This window comes from Scyliorhinus canicula, chromosome 19, assembly GCF_902713615.1.
Source record: "Scyliorhinus canicula chromosome 19, sScyCan1.1, whole genome shotgun sequence".
In the NCBI taxonomy this organism is placed as follows: Eukaryota; Metazoa; Chordata; class Chondrichthyes; order Carcharhiniformes; family Scyliorhinidae; genus Scyliorhinus; species Scyliorhinus canicula.
The window spans coordinates 15,358,145-15,378,386 of NC_052164.1; the positions used below are offsets into that span (position 1 = coordinate 15,358,145).

Consider the following 20,242-nt stretch of genomic DNA (forward strand, 5'->3'; position numbering starts at 1 on the left):
ACTTTGGAGTTGTGTGACCGGGGGTCACTCTCGTCATTGCGGACAAGTCTGTAGGAATTGTCCCTGTGCCATTGTGTAGCGTCGAGTGTGTTGTCGGGGTAGTCGGGGTCGGGTGGTGGTTCTGGATGTTTGAGGTAGGTGACTTCCATGGGGTCACTGGAGTCGGGGTCGTAGTTGGTGCAGTGTGGGCTGTATGGCTGTGTGGTGTCGCTGTCTTCAGAGTCAGTGTCAGTCCTGCTGTCTCTGCTGTGGCAGCTTGTGGGCGTGTCGGGGCGTGGTCTGTAGTGGTCTGTGGGCGGAGTCGTGGGCGAGTCCGTTGATGAACTGGTCTGTGAGGGGGATGGTGGAAAAGTGTCTCTGGTGGGCGGGGTGAAGTGTTCTGCTGCATCCAGCAGGACATGGTGAGCATGGTTGGCCTGTGTTCCATATGCCTTTAACTGGTTTATATGGAACCACGCGGTCTTCCCATTAGGATATTTGATCCTGTAAACGGAGGGGCTAATTTTGTCCGAAATTGAGTAGGGACCGGAATATTTTGGAGCCAAAAAACTGCTGGGGTTATAAACAGATAACATTACCTGTTGCCCAACCTGGAATTCTGTGGTGTGGACGGTCTTATTGAAACAGGCAGTACGTTGCTGTCGGCGTTTCCCTAGCTGGACTGCGGCTGCGAGCTGTGCAGACCTCACAGTCTCAACTAGATCTTTAACTGCCTTTTCATGTGTGAGGGCCGTCACTTCGGGGCTTGTCATGTCCAGTCCTAAAAGGAATTCTGTACCTTTCATAGGGCGTCCGGTCATGAGTGTGTGTGGGGTGTATCCTGTAGATGTGGAGACAGTGTTCCTTATGAACATAAGTGCAAAGGGGAGCACTGAATCCCATGTGGAATTATTCTCTTGAACCATTTTCCTAAGGGTAGTTTTTAGGGTCCGATTCATGCGCTCCACAATCCCGCTGGACTGTGGATGATACGCAATATGGAAGTTCTGTTTGATTCCGAATATTGTCAGGACGTTCCTCATGACCCGTCCTGTAAAGTGAGATCCCTGGTCCGAATCGATACTTCGGGGTAAACCCCATCTCGTGAAGATGTGGTGGGTCAGGATCTTTGCAGCTGTCTTAGCTGTGTTTGTTCGTGAGGGAAATGCCTCTACCCATTTGGTAAAGGTATCTATCACCACCAGAACGTATTTATAGCCATTCCGACAAGGGGGCAATGGACCTATAAAGTCGATCTGGAGGTTTGTCCAAGGGCCGTTAACTGGGCGAGTATGCCGAAGTTGTGCTTTCTTAGAATACCTCTCCGGGTTATTCTGAGCACAAATCAGGCAATTCTCTATGTAGTGCGTTACATCAGTCCTGAGATTAGGCCACCAACAGAGTTGCCTGAGGTGCCTCGTGGTTGCATCAATTCCCTGATGCCCGTGTCCGTCATGGAACAAGGCAATCATCTGATTCCTGTCCTGCTGTGGGACCACATAAAGTTGGTCCTTAATGATCACACCCTCATGTGTGGTCAGTGCGTGTTTAAAGTGCTCGTAAGCAGGCACAAAGTTTCCCTTGAAAACCTCCCTGAGGTCTTCGTCCTGTTTCTGTGCTGCCACGAGGTCTTTAATATCAGTCTGTGAGACTTGGACTGCGCTCACAGGGGCGCTAGCTGGTGCGCTAGCTGGGGGGGTCCATAAGTGTCCTCTCCTGGAACCTGCCTTAGCCAATGCGTCGGCTTTTACATTCCCAGGGGGTGATGACCTATGGTGGCTTCTTACTTTTATTATGCCGAAGGTCCTGTCCTTCGCTTTCTCTAGGATATGCTGGAGTAAGGGGGCTGATGGAAGGGGTTTTCCGTCTGCGGAGACAAAACCTCGTGTCCTCCACAGGGGCAGAAAATCTGTTAGGCTATTGCAGACATATAAGCTGTCTGAATATATGTCTGCTGGGCTGGGGAAGGAATCGGGGTGGTCCACTATGTACGCTATGGCTGCTAGCTCTGCTGCCTGCGCGCCTAAGTGACCTGGTAACTTAAGAGCTATCTCTTCGAGAGCGCGCCCCTGCGCGTCCTCTACATAGATGCCGCATCCTGTGATACGCTCACCATTTAAAACTGTGGAGGAACCGTCTACATAAATCCTCAAGGGTCCACATGTGTCTGTGGGCTGGGGGCTTTGTTTCGGGTTCCCTATCTTCCTGGGGGGTGTTTTTGCTAAAAAGGGTCCTGTGTTATGCAGGGGAGCTACAATTTCACAGTCATGGGGCTGTCCGGGGTATTGGAGGTTGTCTGCTAAGTATGTGTGTGTGCGTGTCCGTTTTACTGTAATGTCCCGTCCTTGTAAAAGTAGGGTCCACCTAGCTGCCCTAATCTGGCTAACTGAACCGTCCTTCAGTCGACCGTCTAGTAGTAGCTGTGTGGGTGTATGTTCGGTTAGAATGGTGATGGGGTTGAGTCCGGTGATGTATGAGAAATACTGCACTGCCCAGAAGACAGCAAGGAGGTGCCTCTCACAGGCTGAAAATCCTTGTTCTACCGGGTCTAACAGTCGGGAGGCATAAGCCACTGGTCTTAGCTGCTCGTGCCGTTCCTGAAGCAACACGGCCGAGAGGGTCAGATCTGTGCTAGCTACCTCGATTGCGTACGGTGAAAGTTGGTCGGGGACTAGCAGTGCGGGTGCTGCACTAAGGGCTCGTTTCAACTCTTCCACAGCGCCTGTATGCTGCGGAAGCCATTCCCAGGGGGCTCCTTTCTTAAGGAGGTCTGAAAGTGGGGCGGCTTTTGTCGCGAATCCGTCGATGTGGTTCCGACAATAGCCAACCAGTCCTAAAAACGACCGGAGGGCTGAAACATTCTGGGGAAGGGGCAATTTGACAATCGAATCAATTCTTTTGAATTCGATCTCGCGTTTGCCGTGCGTGATGACTGATCCCAAATACATCACTTTACTTTCCAATATTTGGGCCTTTTTCGGGTTAACTTTACAGCCAATTTCAGTTAAGAGTTCCAGGAGTTCGGCCAGAAGCGAAATGTGCTCTGCCTTTGTGTCTGTCTGCAGTAGTAGGTCGTCTACGTACTGTACCAGACATTCGGGTCGGGAAAATTTTTCTAATCCACTTGCCAGCTGTCGGTGGAAAATGGAGGGGGAATTGTGGAATCCTTGTGGGAGGCATGTCCACGTGTACTGCTGAGTTTTAAAAGTGAATGCGAATTTGTATTGGCACGCTTTTGCCAATGGTATTGACCAGAATCCATTACTGATGTCCAATACCGTGAAGTACTTGGCGTTGAGACCCTGCTTGAGCATGGTCTCGGGACTAGTAGCTACCGTTGGGGCTACTGCGGGGGTTACTTTGTTGAGTTCCCGATAATCGATGGTCAGACGCCATGATCCATCGGGCTTCCTCACTGGCCAAATAGGGGCATTGTTGGTGGAGGCTACCGTTCTCAGTACACCTTGGTCCAACAAGCTGCCTATAACTTTTTCTATTTCCACCTCTGCTTCGAGGGGAAATCTATACTGCTTTTGCGGTCGGGGGTCCTGTCCGGTAACATGAACTTGTCCAGTCATTCTGCCACAGTCATGACGGTGACTTGCAAATGCTGTCCTGTGTTTGTTTAGTAGGGCCTTAATTTGTCGGTCGGTGTGGAGTGTAGTCAGGTCGAATGAGTACTCTCCCACTGCGCTAATCCGATTAGCGTAGTCTCCTACTGTGAGGGTGGCTGGGGCTCTGTCTGATCTAGCCATTCGCCAGACACACTGGTTCACTGGGTCGAACGACAAGCTATGAGCGTTCATAAAATCTATCCCCAGGATGTGCTCTGCTGTCCGGGGAAGATTTACTAGAACTACGGGGTGCCTTGTGCTAATGTTCCCTAGCTGAATTGCTACGGGTGCTGTGATATGTCCCTGCTGCGAGTGTCCGGTGAACCCGCTAAGTGTGATGGTGGAGGTGGTCGGCCACGTGTCTGAGTGTGCCGTGGTTGTGGAGTTAATGGTGGTGCGGGATCCTCCTGTGTCCCACAGTAACTCTATGGGCTTCCCTTTGACTTTCGCCGTGACTACGGGCCTCCCTGATGAGTCCCATAGTGTGTCACAGACCCAAGTGGGGGAGCCCGAACACCGTCAGTTCGTCTCGTCCACATTGGTGGGTCCTGACTGTACTGCTACATTGTGGATGGGTTTTGCCTTGTTGCGGTTCAGAGTGCCTGTCTGCTGGCCTCTCTGAGATCGCTGGGGTGCTTGGCACTCTTTAGCCCAATGCCCTAACTGTCCACAGTTATAGCATTCCTGTCCTTTCTGCTGAGGGCTGCTCTTGCCTTCATTTACCCATGCGGGCTTCTGGTGCTCTCTGACTGCTTGGATATCTGCAGCAGCCTGAGCCTCTTCTGGGGATCTAACCTTTCCTTTTGCCTGAAGCGATTGCTCCCAAGCGCGGGACAATCTTTTCAGGACCCATTTTTCGTTATGGGCCTCTTCTGAGGGGTCGTAACTATTGCAAGCGCTCTGTCCTGCTTCTGTTGCGTGTGAGATAATTGTGCGCGTCCACTTAACCATGTTTTCGCGGGTTAAATGCGCTCTATCTAGCTGTCCGAAAACTGCGCTGAAATGAATCCACAGCCTTCCTGCGAATGCTGTGGGGTGTTCGGATCTCTTCTGCCTGCACTTATTCAATCCTTCTACGGGGTCACCTCTATTGTACCCGATGGCATCTAAAATGGCAGTGTGCATCTCCTCTAGGCTGCCTCCTGCCACGTTCTGTGGGTCGGGGAGGGCTGCCACTACACTCTGGTCTAAGCTCAGCACGGTGAGCTTAACCTGCTCTCTCTCATCCAGGCCGTACATGGTAGCCTGCTGTTTTACTTTAGCGAAAAACTGGTGGGGGTCTGCGGTGGGGAGGAACGGAGTGATCTTTTCACAAGCGTCCCTTAGCTGGGTTACTGTTAAAGGGGTGGTGTAAGTTATGTCTGGGGCGCCTTCTGATTCGGCTTTCCTCTGTGTGGTTACGGGATTCATGGGTGCGGTTATGGTCTGAGCTGTGGGGGGTTGGGGTGCCTGTCGTTTCTGCTGAGCTGCGGGCGCACATGTTCCCTGAACATAACGCTGCGCTGTCTCGCTTAATTCCTGCCAATCTGGGGCATTTTCCCCATCTAACTGAGCTCCAAAGGTGCTTTGGAAGCCATTCTGCACCGAAAGCAGAGATTGCAGTTCCGCAATCTGTTTCCTGCATTTCGCGTGGTCAACTGTGCTTTGTCTTTGTTCGGTCGTTGCAGCATGGAGTGCTCTCAAAGCTGCTTTGAGATCCGAACATTGCCTCTGCAATGCCTCCACCTGCTTTTCCGATTCCTGTCTTATCAGAACGGCACGTTGCACGTCCTGATAGGCTTTCTCATACTGGGTCTGGGAACTGTTCAGATGAGCTAGACAAGACTGGTGAGCCCTCTTGGCATCATCCACCTCTCTACCCTTCTCTGCCAACTTCCCTTTAAGATCCAGGTTTTCTTTCTCGATGTCCCTGACATCGACCTTACTCATTCGGTTCCTTTCCTCTAAATCTGCCCGGAGCGTCCTGATGACCTCCTCTGCGCCTCGCAACTGTGCCAAACAGGACACAATCGCCATCGGCTTGCGTGCTTTACCTAAACTCTTTTTGTGTATTTGAGAGAGGTTCTCCCACCAAGTATGACCTATACTCCCGGGACCTGTCTCCTCATTTGCACAAAACTCTTTCCAAAGGGGCCATCCCTTTCCCTGCAGATATTTGCGGAGTTCCAGCTCCCACGTGGGACACTGGCCTACTCTGCTACTGCTGCTGGTCGCTGCGACCACAAACTTTGCTGGATCCATCAGACGTTCCATTGCCTGCATGGCCATTTCCTCTGACTCTCTTTTTATAATTTGGAACAGGGGGTTGTTGGGGTGGTGTTTCGAAAAAAGGGTACGGCTTACGCTATTTTCCGATCACAAAACTACCGAAAGTTTGTCGCAACAAAAAGCTTTCAGTTTTACCTTACAGCCCTGTTAGTACGCATGCACTAAACACACTTCCGAATTACGCTTATTATTTTGAACACCTTGAATACTTGTGATCTCTTTCTTTCTCTGCAATTTGGAGTTCTAATTCAAATTTCAGGGTCCTGGACACTGTGGTGTTTCCACTTACAACAGGATCCCACCAGAGTCGCCACTAAATGTTGCACGTTTTACTGTGGGCGTAAAACGCGTTTATTGGAGTGTATTAACACGCCTCCGAGTTCGACGTGTGCTTAACACTGCTAGGCTCTGTTCTATGTAATTATTTAGCTCTGGAGTCGCCAGTTGCCGTATAGACAACGTCACAAGTATTCCAAGGTCAAGTTCAAAGTAATAAAGACGATACACCGATTAGTAAGGTTCAAACGATCAATATTTATTATACAGTTATAATAAATACTCATGCACACACTAAGAGACTAAGCTATAACTAAACTTAAGTGAACAGAATACTTATCTAACAGGAACAGGCAAGGTCAGAGAACGAGGCCTTCGTCCTGGTCTTGTACTGCAGCCTTCAGCAAGCGTTCTGGTACTTGGGAGTCTAGTGGGCTTGGATCGCGTAGCGAGCGTTGAACTTACGGTTTCGGCGGCTGGTGCTCAACGGCTGGAGTCAGGATGCAAGATGTCTATCAGGGCCGGAGCACGGGTTTAACAGACCGGACAACACGAGGTCCCTATCTTTTATAGGGGTTCCATTGTCCTTCCCTCTTCTCGGGCGGGCTCTACCTATTGGATCAATTTCTTATCGATACTGGATTAATTCCCCAATGCGAGGGGGTCTCCGTGATGGAGGGGGCGTTTCTTATGTCCTTTTGTTTGGAGGTTTCTGGTGCCTCGATGTCTGGGTCTTGATTAGAATGTGTCCATTCAGAACCAAATGTATCTATTGTGTGGGTGTTCAAGTCTGATGGCCTCATTAGCATGCAAAGCGTTTTGCCATTTGCACCTAGCTAAGGTCTTTTCACCTGAGCCCAAACTGGTTTCTGCTGCTGCAGAATGCAAACTGCTCTTTGCAGACTGCTGTTCTGGCTAAACTGTCTGTTTCCCAGCAGTCTTCCATTTTAGTTTGGCTCAGTGTCCATTTTGCGTGGCCAGCATGGCTACACCACATTCCGGCGTCTGTTCGGGTACTCGGAGGGAGAATTCAGAATGTCCTAATTACCCAACAGCACGTCTTTCGGGACTAGTGGGAGGAAACCGGAGCACCTGGAGGAAACCCATGCAGACACAGGGAGAACGTACAGACTCCACACAGACAGTGACCCAAGTCGGGAATTGAACCAGGGTCCCTGTCGCTGTGAAGCCACAGTGCTAACCACTGTACTACAGTGCCGCCCATTACCAGTAATTGAAAAAAAAAACTATTCTTCAGTTGCTTTCTCCAGTTCTGTTGGCAGTATTTCGGACCAAATGGACTGTTAACTCCTTCCCCTTCCCACGGGTTAAACCTGGTGGGTTACCGGAATAGTTGTCTCCAACTCTCTCACTCTCTGATTATGCTAACATAGTTGTACCATCAGATGTATTTAGAGGTGGATCATTGAGATCTACTTAAGGCAGAAAGACACCACTTGGACCTCAGAATACATTCAGTTACAGTAACGTTGCGATGACATTTTAGTGATCTGAGGATATCTTTGCTCAAAGGGCACTGCCTATTGATGAGCATATATTCAAGGAGGATCAGTCCCCAGTGTATGAGGGTAGCACAATACTTCAGTGTTCCTCTCGATTCAGTGGAAAATCTTATTTTGAAGAGTGATTAGAACGTGTTTAAAATATTCCCTCTCACATCTCTGACTGGGAAAGAAACTGCCATTTTTCAGAGTAAGCCCAGTGTGTTTGGAACATTATGGCTGAGTTGGATCATATTCTCATCTGATATTCAGGTGTGGTGAATGTTGAAGATTAATTGAACCAATGGGAGAGGTGGGGGGAGGGGAAGGGGGAGGGGAGGGATCATCACATTGAGCCTGATATTGAGCCTCCCCCAACAGGCGCCGGAAAGTGGCGGCTAGGGGCTTTTCACAGTAACTTCATTTGAAGACTGCTTGTGACAATAAGCGATTTTCATTTCATTTCATTTTTCTTTTCATATTGTCTTCACTTGAATCCTGTATAGAGGATCTTAAGTTTGCTTTCAGGAGCAGGAACTGTTCTGTCTTTGTTCTGTCTCTGATTATGGTTGTCACAGTAGCGCAAGTGGATAGCACTGTTGCTTCACAGCGCCAGGGTCCCAGGTTCGATTCCCGGATTGGGTCACTGTCTGTGTGGAGTCTGTACATTCTCCCTGTGTCTGCGTGGGTTTCCTCCGGGTGCTCCGGTTTCCTCCCACAAGTCACGAAAGACGTGCTGTTAGGTGAATTGGACATTCTGAATTCTCCCTCTGTGTACCCAAACAGGTGCCAGAATGTGGCGACTAGGGGCTTTTCACAGTAACTTAATTGCAGTGTTAATGTAAGCCTACTTGTGACAATAAAGATGATTCTATTCTATTGATGCTCACTGTGCTTAATATGGGTATGGACTCAAGGAAAAGTAAACAGTGCTGTCGAAAAGATGGAAGCCAGAGCTGAAGCAGGGAGTCGACATTCTAAAGCACTGTGACTAACATCTATTATACACATAGAAACTAGTGTCATCCCTGCGTGGTTCGGAGATTTATGAAGTTCGCAAGGGCAGCACGGTGGCTCAGTGGTTAGCACTGCTGCCTAACAGCGCCAGGGACCCGGGTTCAGTTCCAGCCTTGGGTCACTGTCTGTGTGGAGTTTTCACTCTCTCCCTATGTCTGCATGGGTTTCCTCCGGGTGCCCCGGTTTCCTCCCACAGTCCAAAGACGTGCAAGTTATGTCGATTGGTTAAGCTACATTGCCCCTTAAGTGTCCAAAAAGATATGTACATTAGATTAAGGAGTTAATGGGATAGGGCTGGGGAGTGAGCTTGGGTGAAGTATTCTTTCAGAGGATCGGTGCAGACTCAATGGGCCGAATGGCTCCTTCTGCACAAGGAATTCTAACCATGGTTGATTTTACCTTTCCTAGTGTGTTGCGGTCAGATGTGTTTGGTGCCATTGCAACCAATTCAGCATAAACCAGCAGATTTATATTGCTTTGCTATAAACTACTTTTACCAGCTGATCCAAGTGTCACGTAATATTTTATTTTTTTAAGCATTAGCGAACCCCCACAGCTTTTCCCCACAGGGGAATTATACAATATAATGGACAATGCATAATTCTGCTGTTAAATTATAGTTTGATTGAACCTTCTCTGTTCTTTAAAGGCCACTAAATGGCCAGAGAACGACACCCTGGGCTAGTGCACGATCCAGACCCACTTGACCCGGGGTCGCCACACAGATGAACTTAGGTTTTATTTAAAATACTCGAGGTCCTTGGTTGAACCCAATAAGCTGCAGCCACCAGGTTTGTAACTTTAAACACAAGTAACCTTTTTGTTATGCACAGTGTTATAATTAAATGGATAGAAAATGCAACTGATCATCTGCTGTCCCTTTCCCAACCCCCCCAGCTTCCTAATTCGCCCCACTCTATACACACACACACACAGACACACAGACAAACAACACAGAGCAGAAAGGGTGGTGGAAAGGGAAAGAAAATATTAATACAAATAAAAGGATAAGGATCTTTGATTCACTGGTATCATTTTCAATTAATGTCTTCCTTTTTTGTTATTCCTTTATTAGAGTTACAAAGCCAGAGTGGACAGGGGCAAACCCCTAATCCAGCTCCTTGCCTGCTCCAAAAAACAATTCAAGTTCAAATTGAATCCAATTCATGGTCCCCACAAGACCATCCTACCAGACCCAGGCATTACACCTGATCTCACGCTCGATATTAGCCAAAATGCCAGGAAGTGATGTCAATGTCTTTCTAAAGTTCAGGCTTTCATTTTGGTACTTCTTCCTTCTAGGCTTGAGATGGCAAGCTTGTCTCCCTTCTCTGTAGACTCAGCATCATTTCAGGTCCATAGCAAAAGGATGTGCCAGACACTCTACGCTTTCAGAACAATAAAGCAGTTCTTTCACTTCAGCAAGCAGCAGTGAGAAAGAGAGAGAATTCCTTTCACTTCCAAGGTCTAAGTTCTGCTCAGTTCTCTCAGAAAGCATCACACAGGAACCAATAATTGGCCATTGTTAGGCACTGTCCCTGGCCAACCCACTGGTTGGCAGGAACCAATCGAACCGACTTACTCCAAAGTTGGTTCCTAAGACCCACTCAGTGCCAAAGAGTCTGGTTTCTCTTTTCCAAAGTACAAAACCTGGGAACACAGTGTCCTGGCAAGCAGGGTGTTTCAACCTCTAGTCTTCTGCTTGAATGCACTTTTATTATGTACAGTATTATAATTAAACTACAGAAAAATGTAACTGACTATATCTACTCCCTTCCCAACCCTTGCTTCCTAACTTGGACCACTCTCTATACACACACTTAAAGAGCTTCTTAATAACCCAATCTAACGTGAGTGAAAATACATTAGTGATAACAAAAGGATAGTGTAAAGATGCACTTTCACAGACTTCATTAATAAACACAAAAGGTATTTATTAATAAGAATTGGACATCAGCCTCATGGCTGTAGCTGAATCCCAAAATGGCTTTGCCTCGGGGCCTCTCTTACACCCCAAGGCCCGATTGGGCACACAGACCATGTGACCCTTACTCTGCTGTGTTGCCCTTAAAGGGACAATCACCACAGATGGTGACCAGACTTGTAAGTAATCCTCCCTATTCCCCCATCTCTGTAATCTTCTCCAATCCTCTGTGATCTCTGCTTTCATCTAATCCTGTCTTGTAGTGATTTTAATTGCTCCACCATTGATTGATAGCTGTGCCTTCAGCTGCCTGGGACATAAGCTTTGGAATTCCCTCTTTAAACATCTTTGCCTCTCTGTCCCTCTCTTTTCCTTTAGGATGCACTTTAAACCCAACCAACGCCTTTGACCAACTCTTTGACCATCTCATTGGTGCCAAATTTTGCTTTACAATCTTCCTGTAAAGCACCTTGGGATGTTTTATTATGTTAAAGGCGCAATATATAAATGCAAATTGTTCTTACTCAATCGTATCTCTTTGTGATTTATCTTCCCTTTCCGCAGCTCCACCTGGTGGCTTTGAATGCTCCCCTCACAGGGGAAATGGCTGGGATTCGCGGGGCCGATCTCCAGTGTTTCCAGCAGGCCCAGGAAGCTGGGCTACGGGGAACTTTCCGAGCCTTCCTCACCTCAAGTAACCAGGACTTGATTTCCATTGTAAAGAGATCCGACAGGACATCTGTGCCAATCGTTAACCTCAAGGCGAGTCTTTCTCGTGCGGGAAAGCTCTGAAAAACCTTATTGATGTGCATGGTACAGCAATACAATCAGGAAACTGTCCCCTAAGACCTAGAATATAAATATTAGACACAAATTGAGTCTGCTGTACATAGGAGTGAATAACCTAATTGTAACAAAATGGCATGTTTAAGTTAGAGTGAGGTCTGTGTCAACTGGATAACTCAATACTGCTGGAGCTCAAACTACAGGTGTAAGAATCCTATAGAGAATTCCTGGGAAACGTTCACTGGGTATATGTACAGTTTAGCCAAGCCATCCCGAACAAGAAATTCTCAAGCAGCCCGCTTGATTGCTATTGGCACTTCATCCATCACAAGAAACATTCATTCCCCTCCCAATGGTGTGTAGTGGCAGCAGAGTGACCACCTGCAAGATACACTGCGTCAACTCACCAACCCTCCGACAACACCTTCCAAAATTGCATCCTTTACTTAAGGAAAACAAGGTGTAGCAGGCAGATGGGGTGTGATTTTCCAGTCCCATTCCACCCCCCCCACCCCCCCCCCCCCCCCCCCCCCGAGCGGCAGGTCCCGCCATGGCAGGTACCGGGCATTCCCAGTCATGGGAACGCCACAAACTCTAGTCCAAGCCAAACACCATCCTGACTTGGAAATATATCAGGGGCTGTACAGTACAGTGGCTGTACAGTACAGTACAACTGTACAGGGGCTGGTTTAGCTCACTCAGCTAAATCGCTGGCTTTTAAAGCAGACCAAGCAGGCCAGCAGCACGGTTCGATTCCCGTACCAGCCTCCCCGGACAGGCGCCGGAATGTGGCGACTAGGGGCTTTTCACAGTAACTTCATTGAAGCCTACTCGGGACAATAAGCGATTTTCATTTCATTCATTCATTTTCATATCACTGTCCCTTCATTGCCCTTGGGACAAAATCCTGGAAAACCCATCCCTGACAGCACTGTGGGTGTATCTACACAATATGGACTGCAGCGGTACAAGAGGGCGGCTCACCACCACCTTCTCAAGGGCAATTAGGGATGGGCAATAAATGCTGACCTGGCCAATGATGTCCCATCTCACGAACAAGTAAAAAGACGCTAATTGCAACGCCATGGACCGATTTTACTGGCAACGGCAGTGGAGTTATACAATCGTTTAATAGCTATAGTGTTGAGCTACGATTTCCGCCGTAAAATGTAATTCCTTTTAGCTTTTGAATCCTTCTTTCCACAGGTGAGACTCTGCTTAAGTTGTTTATTTATCCTTTCTTACTCTCTTAACTGTTATTTCTCTACAGGGTTCAATCTGCTTCGCGACCTAGAGCTTAAAACTGCTGCAAACATTATACACTTGTAATAATAAACACAGAAAAATGCTGGATAGACTCAGCCGGTCTGGCAGCATCTGTGGAGAGAGAAACCAGAGTTAATGTTTCAGATCTAATGGTCCTACAGAACAAGGTTATTGTTCGTTAGATCCAAAACATGAACTCTGTTTCTTTCTCCGCAGATGCCGCCAACCTGCTGAGTTTACCCAGCATTATCTGTTTTTATTTCAGATTTCCCGCATCTGCAGTGTTTTGTTTTTATTATAAGCCCGTCTTCACGGTGGCCTAGTGGTTAGCACAACAGCCTCACGGCGCTGAGGTCCCAGGTTCGATCCCGGCTCTGGGTCACTGTCCGTGTGGAGTTTGCACATTCTCCCCGTGTCTGCGTGGGTTTCGCCCCCACAACCCAAAAATGTGCCGAGTAGGTGGATTGGCCACGCTAAATTGCCCCTTAATTGGAAAAAATAATTGGGTAATCTAAATTTTTTTTAAAAACAAAAAAATAAAAAAAAATAAAAAAAATAAACCCTTCTTTTCTTACAGGGGGAAATGCTCTTTTACAACTGGGACACGCTCTTCAGTGGCTCTGGTGGACACTTTAACTCCAAAGTGCCCATTTTTTCATTCAGAGGTCAAAATGTCATGGCCGACTCCACATGGTGAGTACGGAAGGTGTCAAACCATGGCCATCAGCCTTGTAACAATGTGAGGCCATGGGCGGGTAGTGCTTCTGTATCATGTGCAAAGTGGAAAGTTACAGCTGTGTGTGGGGAGGGTAGTGTGTGGGAAGAGTACACAATGCAGTAACGTTCCTGCTAAATGATGCACTTGTAGGGGGAATAGGATTAGCTATAGAATCACAGTTAGATACTGGAATGAGCAACCAGTGCAATTTTGTCAAAAACATATTTACCTGGGGTAAACATGCTGCAGGTAGAAATGTAATTTTTGTTTTCAATCCCCCATTAATGCATTTTTTTTACTCATTTTGGACCCTTTTACATACTCCTTTCTGTTAATTCCAATATTGCGTATTGAGAAAGAAAGAGATTGAAGCTAACCTGTACTTTAAGGGCAGCACAATGGTTAGCACTGCTGCCTCATGGCGCCGAGGCCCCGGGTCCGATCCCGGCCTCGGGTCACTGTCCGTGTGGAATTTGCACATTCTCCCCGTGTCTGCGCGAGTCTCGCCCTCACAACCCAAAGGTTGAGGGCTTGTAAGGAAGGTGCGGCAATAATCATGGGTGATTTTAATATGCACTGGAGGAATCAAATTGGCAAGAGTAGCCTGGAGGCAGAGCTCATTGAATGCATTAGAGATTGTTTCCTGGAACAGTATGTTGAGGAACCAGCCAGGGAGGAAGCTACTCTCGATTTGGTATTTTGTAATGAGGAGGGATTAATTAATGAGCTCATACTTCAGGACCACTGGGGAGTAGTGACCATAGTATGGTAGAATTCAAGATTTAAGTTTGGGGGTGAGAAAGTGGAGTCCCACACTAGTGTTCTGGAATTAAATAAAGCAAATTACACAGGCTTGAGGACAGATTTGGCCTGTATGGACTGGGCAGGAAGGATAGCTGATGAGCAGTGGCAATTGTTTGAGGAGATACTCAATTTCTCACAACTAAAATATATGCCAGTGAGGAAGAAAGATGGTAAGAGGGGTAAAAAATACCCATGGCTAAACAAGGAGTTCAAGATCGTAAAGACAAAAACTAAGTTATATCAAACTGCAAAGGCCAGTGGCCGGCTGAAAGATCAGGAAACTTTCAAACATAAACAAAGGGATGCTAAAACAGTAATAAAAAGAGCTTCAGAAAGATATTAGCACAGAATATCAAAAAGGATAGCAAAAGCTTCTACAGGTACATAAAAGAGAAGAGTGTCACTCAGGTGAATGTTGGCCCCTTGGAAGATGAAACCAGTGAGTTAATAGTGGGGAACACAGAAATGGCAAAGATGCTAAATCAATACTTTGCCTCAGTTTTCAAGGTGGAGGACATGAGTATCATTCCTAGAGGAATGGGCAATTCAGAGTTAATAGAAAGGATGGAAAAATCAGAGTCAATAGGGAAACGGTACACAACAAACTCTTGGGATTGAGGGCAGACAAGTCCCCAGGGCCTGATGGCCTACATCCTAGGGTGTTAAAGGAAGTGGCAGCAGAGATAATGGATCCATTGGTTATAATATTCCAAAATGCCCTGGACATGGGAAAGGTTCCAGTGGAATAAATAAGTATTTTTCTGGATGGCAAGATGTAATTAGTGGGGTGCCACAAGGTTCGCTCCTTCAGCCCCAGCTATTTACAATCTATAAATGACTTTGATACAGGGGTAGAAAGTTCTATAGCCAAATTTGCAGGTGACACAAAAATAGGTGGGACAGTAAGTGCAATGAGGAAATAAGAACCTTACCAATGGATATAGGTAAGTTAGGAGAGTGTGCCAAATTGTGGCAGGTGGAGTTTAACGGGGATAAGTGTGAGGTCGTGCATTTTGGTCGAAAAAATGGAAAGGCAACTTATAATAATAATAATCGCTTATTGCCACAAGTAGGCTTCAATTAAGTTACTGTGAAAAGCTCCTAGTTGCCACATTCCGGCGCCTGTTCGGGGAGGCCAGTACGGGAATTGAACCCGCGCTGCTAGCATTGTTCTGCATTGCAAGCCAGCTATTTAGCCCGCTGTGCTAAACCAGCCCCTTTATCTAAATGGGGAGAGACTTCGGGGTGCTCCGATGCAGAGGGATCTGGGTGTGCATGAGTCACAGAAAACGAGCATGCAGGTGCAGCAGATAATAAGGAAAGCAAATGGAATGTTGGTAACAGGTTGTCGGTAACAGATGAGGAACATTTCGGACATGCTAGAAAGGCTGAGCAGACTCGATGGGTCAAATGGCCTAATTCTGCTCCTATATCTTATAAACCTATGTGCAGGATAGGTGGATTGGCCCTGAATTGGAAAAATAGAATTGTGTACTCTAAAATAAAAAATAAAAATAACCTGTACCTTAAAACTGGTTTATTTCCAACACAGCAAAGCAAAGTCACAGACTCACCCAGTTCCTCCCAGACTCCCAGAGTGAAGTGATTTGTATACTTTTGCAATGATTCCCTAATTCTTCCCCAACTGGGTGCAGCTGTGCTTAATTACCAATGTAAAACAGTGCTGTGGTGCAGCACCAGTTCAAGGTTAACACCTTCCCCAGAGAGAAGGGTGGGTGAGGAACTTGCTCCTGGCTCTCTGAGACCCGCTCTTCAGCAAGGAACTATAATAATCTTTGTTGTCACAAGTAGGCTTACATGAACACTGCAATGAAGTTACTGTGTAAACCCCCCAGTCACCACATTCTGGCACCAGTTCGGGTACACAGAGGGAGAATTCAGAACGTTCAAGTTACCTACCAGCATGTCTTTCGGGACTTGTGGGAGGAAACCGGAGCACCAGGAGGAAACCCACGCAGACACGGGGAGAACGTGCAGACTCCGCTCAGACAGTGACCCAAGCCGGGAATCGAACCTGGGACCCTGGCGCTGTGAAGCAACAATGCTAACCACTGTGCTATCGTGACAACCATAATCAAAAACAGAACAAGTGAACACTACAGTTTCTGCTCCTGGAAGTGAACTTAAGTGCCTTAAAAGATTTACAAGGATGCTATCAAGACTTGATAGTCTGAGTTAAAAGGAAAGGCTGGACAGGCTGGGATTTTTTTTCCTGGAGCGTAGGAGGCTTAGGGGTGATCTTATAGAGGTCGATAAAATAACGAGGAGCAGAGATAAGGTAGATAGTCGACATCTTTTCCCAAAGGTAGAGGTCTCTAGAACTACAGAGCATAGGTTTAAGGTGAGAGGGGAGAGATACAAAAGACACCAGAGGGGAAATTTCTTCACAGAGGGTGGTGAGCATCTGGAACAGGCTGCCAGAGGCAGTGGTAGAGGCGGGTACAATTTTGTCTTTGATAAAGCAGTTAGATAGTTACATGGGCAGGGTGAGTGTAGAGGGCTATGGGCCAAATGCGGGCAAGTGGGACTAGTTTAGTGAGAGAAACTGGGTGGCATGGACCAGCTGGGCTGAAGGGCCTGTTTCCATGCTGGACGCATCTATGACTCTATGACTAAGGAAGAGGGGCTTTCAGATTAGGAGGGAATTTGTCCTGTAATTTCCAATCATCGATCACTGAGCAAGTTTCATTTCATTTGGATTTAGTTATTTAGGTTTGAGAGACCCGACGGTAAACACATTAAAATGTAACATGGATTTCGCCATCTGATGCCTTCTAAATAACATGAAACAAAGGAAGGCTTATATTTAATACCACTGTTTATGGCTTCTGGACATTTTCAAATCATTTTATTTCCAATTAAATACTTTTAGAAACAGAGTTACTGTTGTAATGTAGGAAATCTGGCAGCTAATTTGCGCACATGAAGCTCCCACAATGAGCAACGAGATAATGATCAGATAACCTGTTCTTTTGTGATGTTGATTGCGGGATGAAGAACGGTCAGTACACCAGGGATAACTCTCCATCTCTTCTACAAAATAGTGCAATGGCTACCTTTTACATCCTGAGCAGGGCCTCGGTTTAATGTCTCATCTGAAAAACACTACCTGTGACAGTGTGGCACTCCCTCAGTGCCGCACTGGGAGTTTTGGTCTTGAATTTTGTCTTTAAGCCCTGGAGGGGGACTTGAACCCGAACTTCAGAGGCAAAAGTGCTGTCATAAGCCACAGGTGACACCGAGGTCAGAAGTTCACAGGTTAGAGCAGTTGACAGTAGGGATCTACAAAATAGCTGAAAATGGCTCAAAATCCTGGAGCCCCCTCCCTAACAACTTTCTGGGTGTACCTGCACCACATGGACTGCAGCAGTTCAAGACGGCAGCTCGCCGGCACCATCTCTGTGGTATTATCATACATGAAGGTGATGTAAGGGTTAATGAAATGTGTACAGACAGACACTAGAGGGAGCAATCCTAGAAGTATATAAGGGATGACGCAGAGTCTTGTGGGACAGAAGGTTGGAGTAGGTGGTAGGAGCAGGAGCTGGACAGGAAGACTGAAGATAGTGAGAGAGGATGAGAGTAGTTAATGAGTTAGTGAGTTAGATGAGTATAGTTTATGTGTGTTTAATCAACTGTTAGTTCTTAGAGATAAGTGTCGAATCCAATTGTAGTGTTAAATAAATAGTTTTATTAGTTTACAAGACTCGTTGTTCTCTGATCAGCACTACATATCAAAGCCATCTGGTTAGAGCAAGGCAGAGAACAACATAACTTCAAGGGGCAATTTCAGGATGGGCAATAAATACTGGCCTACCCAGCGATGTCCACATCCCATGAATGAATATTAAAGAAAAATCAAACTCTAAAATGACAATTAACCAATTTTATTTACATTACTAGGCCTCGTAAGTTAGTCTGGCATGGGTCAAGCAGCCGAGGGATTCGCGTTTCAGACAATTATTGTCATGAATGGAGAAGGGACTATGATGCAAAAGGACTGGCAACTTCGCTGATGAATGGAAAGCTCCTGGAGCAACATTCGTATGGCTGCAGCAATTCCTTTATTGTGCTCTGTATCGAAAACAGCGTTACACACCGGCATGGCAGGGAGAAATAATTGTTAGTTTCTATTATGTATTTTATGCTATTACAGAAGGTCAAGTGACAACAATTCCCATTTTTGCACTATCGTGAGGAAGAATTATATTGGGATTTACCTTGCCAACATTGCTCAGATCTGTGCCCTTAGTTAGTTCATTGTAACATTGCCCAGTGATGTATGTATTGCCTCTGTTGCTGTTTTCCAAATGAAATGCTGTAATTGAATAAAATGTCACAAAAATAACACTCGTGCAGATAGAATTCTCATTGCCATTTCTCAATTTTATATGAATGAGAAGATAGAATGGTCAACGGATGGTCATCTGTTGCGGAGAGAGTGAGGTGAGTGATGGGGATAGGACTGTCAGGAATCAGGAGAATTTGAAGGCTGAAGACCAGATGGAAAGGTGCGGTAGCTGGAGAATGCAGGAAGAGGAATCGATAATTGGCAGGGGGAGTGGGATCAACCGACATTGTGGTAAAATGGGAGAAGTTGAAAGAAGATTTAAGCAAGAGCAATCTGAGAGTCCAGTTAGCATGGATTAGTTCTGGGTACTCTCAACTCTGGACCTCAGGATTTCATTCAACCCATCACAAGGACGTAAGGACTGACTAATGAGATTAAAGCCTTCTCTCTGCTGTTGAAAGGCTTCCAAATGAAATGTGTTTGGACAGCTCCGTTTCCAGCAATCATGCACCACAACACGATATTGTCAGGAAATCAACACCAACATTTTCAGCCGCTCACCAAACAGCAAATGCAGATGACTAACGTGAAAAAATAAGAATGCCACAGTGAATGCTCTTATAAACCAAGCAAAGAGCTTTAGCCGTCATTGAGCTAAGCTCTTCCTAACCCCAGGCTAGACTGGGTTGTAAAAATGGAAATATCACACAGCTTCTGTAGGGAGTGTTTCATTCTCCGGAATCCACTGTCTCGTGGAGCACCAAGAAACATACACATTGTCACACAGACATAGTCACATCGAATGATATCCAACTTAACTGTTGCAAGATACTACTGGTTGGGAGTTAGCAAGTCATTTCCGGGCAGACGTTGAACGCATTAAATTTCTGAAAGCTTCTGAAGCCCACACAGAATTATTAAAACAAAACTTGTACCTAATCCTTTGTACCTCCAGTAAAGACACACAAACAAGACAGAACTGGCTAGAAATGTCTTCATGCTTCACAACTGACCGCGTGACATTACCCAATGGACAATTGTCCAGCCTGTCCGCCTAAAATAGACCATTAAGTGACGTAAACGAGGTAACTAAGGATTACTGCTGTTGTTATTACCTTAGCTTTTCTCCTCGGTTGCCTGCCCACCCGCCCGCTCTCCTCAGCCCTGGCCTGGAGGTCGAAGGTTGCCTTGCTGCTCACCTCGATGGCTGTTGGGCAGTGCCTCTTCCTCGTCTCGCTCGTTATTACCTTAGCTAAGACACTGAGGCTCTTATTCCACAAATGTTATCTGCCCACTCTGTTTATAACACATGCTGAAATTAAGCTAACTTCTTGATGCGCGATCAATCACTACTGAAGCGAGATTGTAGTCCAATTGAAGGCTTTAATGAACAAGTAGTTACCCCAGCAGCTCCGGTACAGAATGACTGCTGTGGGTGAAACACAGACTCTTATGCTCCGCCTGCTGGGCGGAACCAGCAGGCAGGTTCTACCACTCATACTACAGTATAAGGTACATCCCACCTAGGTACCGCGATACCCCTAATATAGCCTACCACACTTCTGCTTTCCCTAGTGACATTAATGTAGACCTTCGTCTATGCAATGGTCAGATGGTGCTGTAGCTTGGAGAATCTGCGGAGTATCTGATATATTGGCTTGTGGAAACTGCGCACCTAAGAATCTCTGAGAAAATCAAAAGAAGAAATGGCTGGGTAGAAGGAAATGAGAACTGTCATAATATGCACGCATGCACATAATGAGATACAGACAGGCA

General features: G+C 46.5%; 1 protein-coding gene across 5 annotated transcripts in view; it reads left to right on the forward strand.

The window, feature by feature from the left end:
* Window positions 1-18,523, forward strand: part of LOC119954241 (collagen alpha-1(XV) chain-like) — a 149,721-nt gene extending 131,198 nt beyond the window's left edge. For all 5 annotated transcript variants that reach the window (XM_038779319.1, XM_038779321.1, XM_038779322.1 and 2 more), the window contains 3 exons: window positions 11,145-11,342; window positions 13,210-13,325; window positions 18,079-18,523. In XM_038779319.1, coding sequence (XP_038635247.1) covers window positions 11,145-11,342; window positions 13,210-13,325; window positions 18,079-18,295 — 531 coding nt within the window. In that variant the 3' untranslated portion in view covers window positions 18,296-18,523. The remainder of the gene's footprint in view (window positions 1-11,144; window positions 11,343-13,209; window positions 13,326-18,078) is intronic.
* Window positions 18,524-20,242: the final 1,719 nt, after the last annotated feature.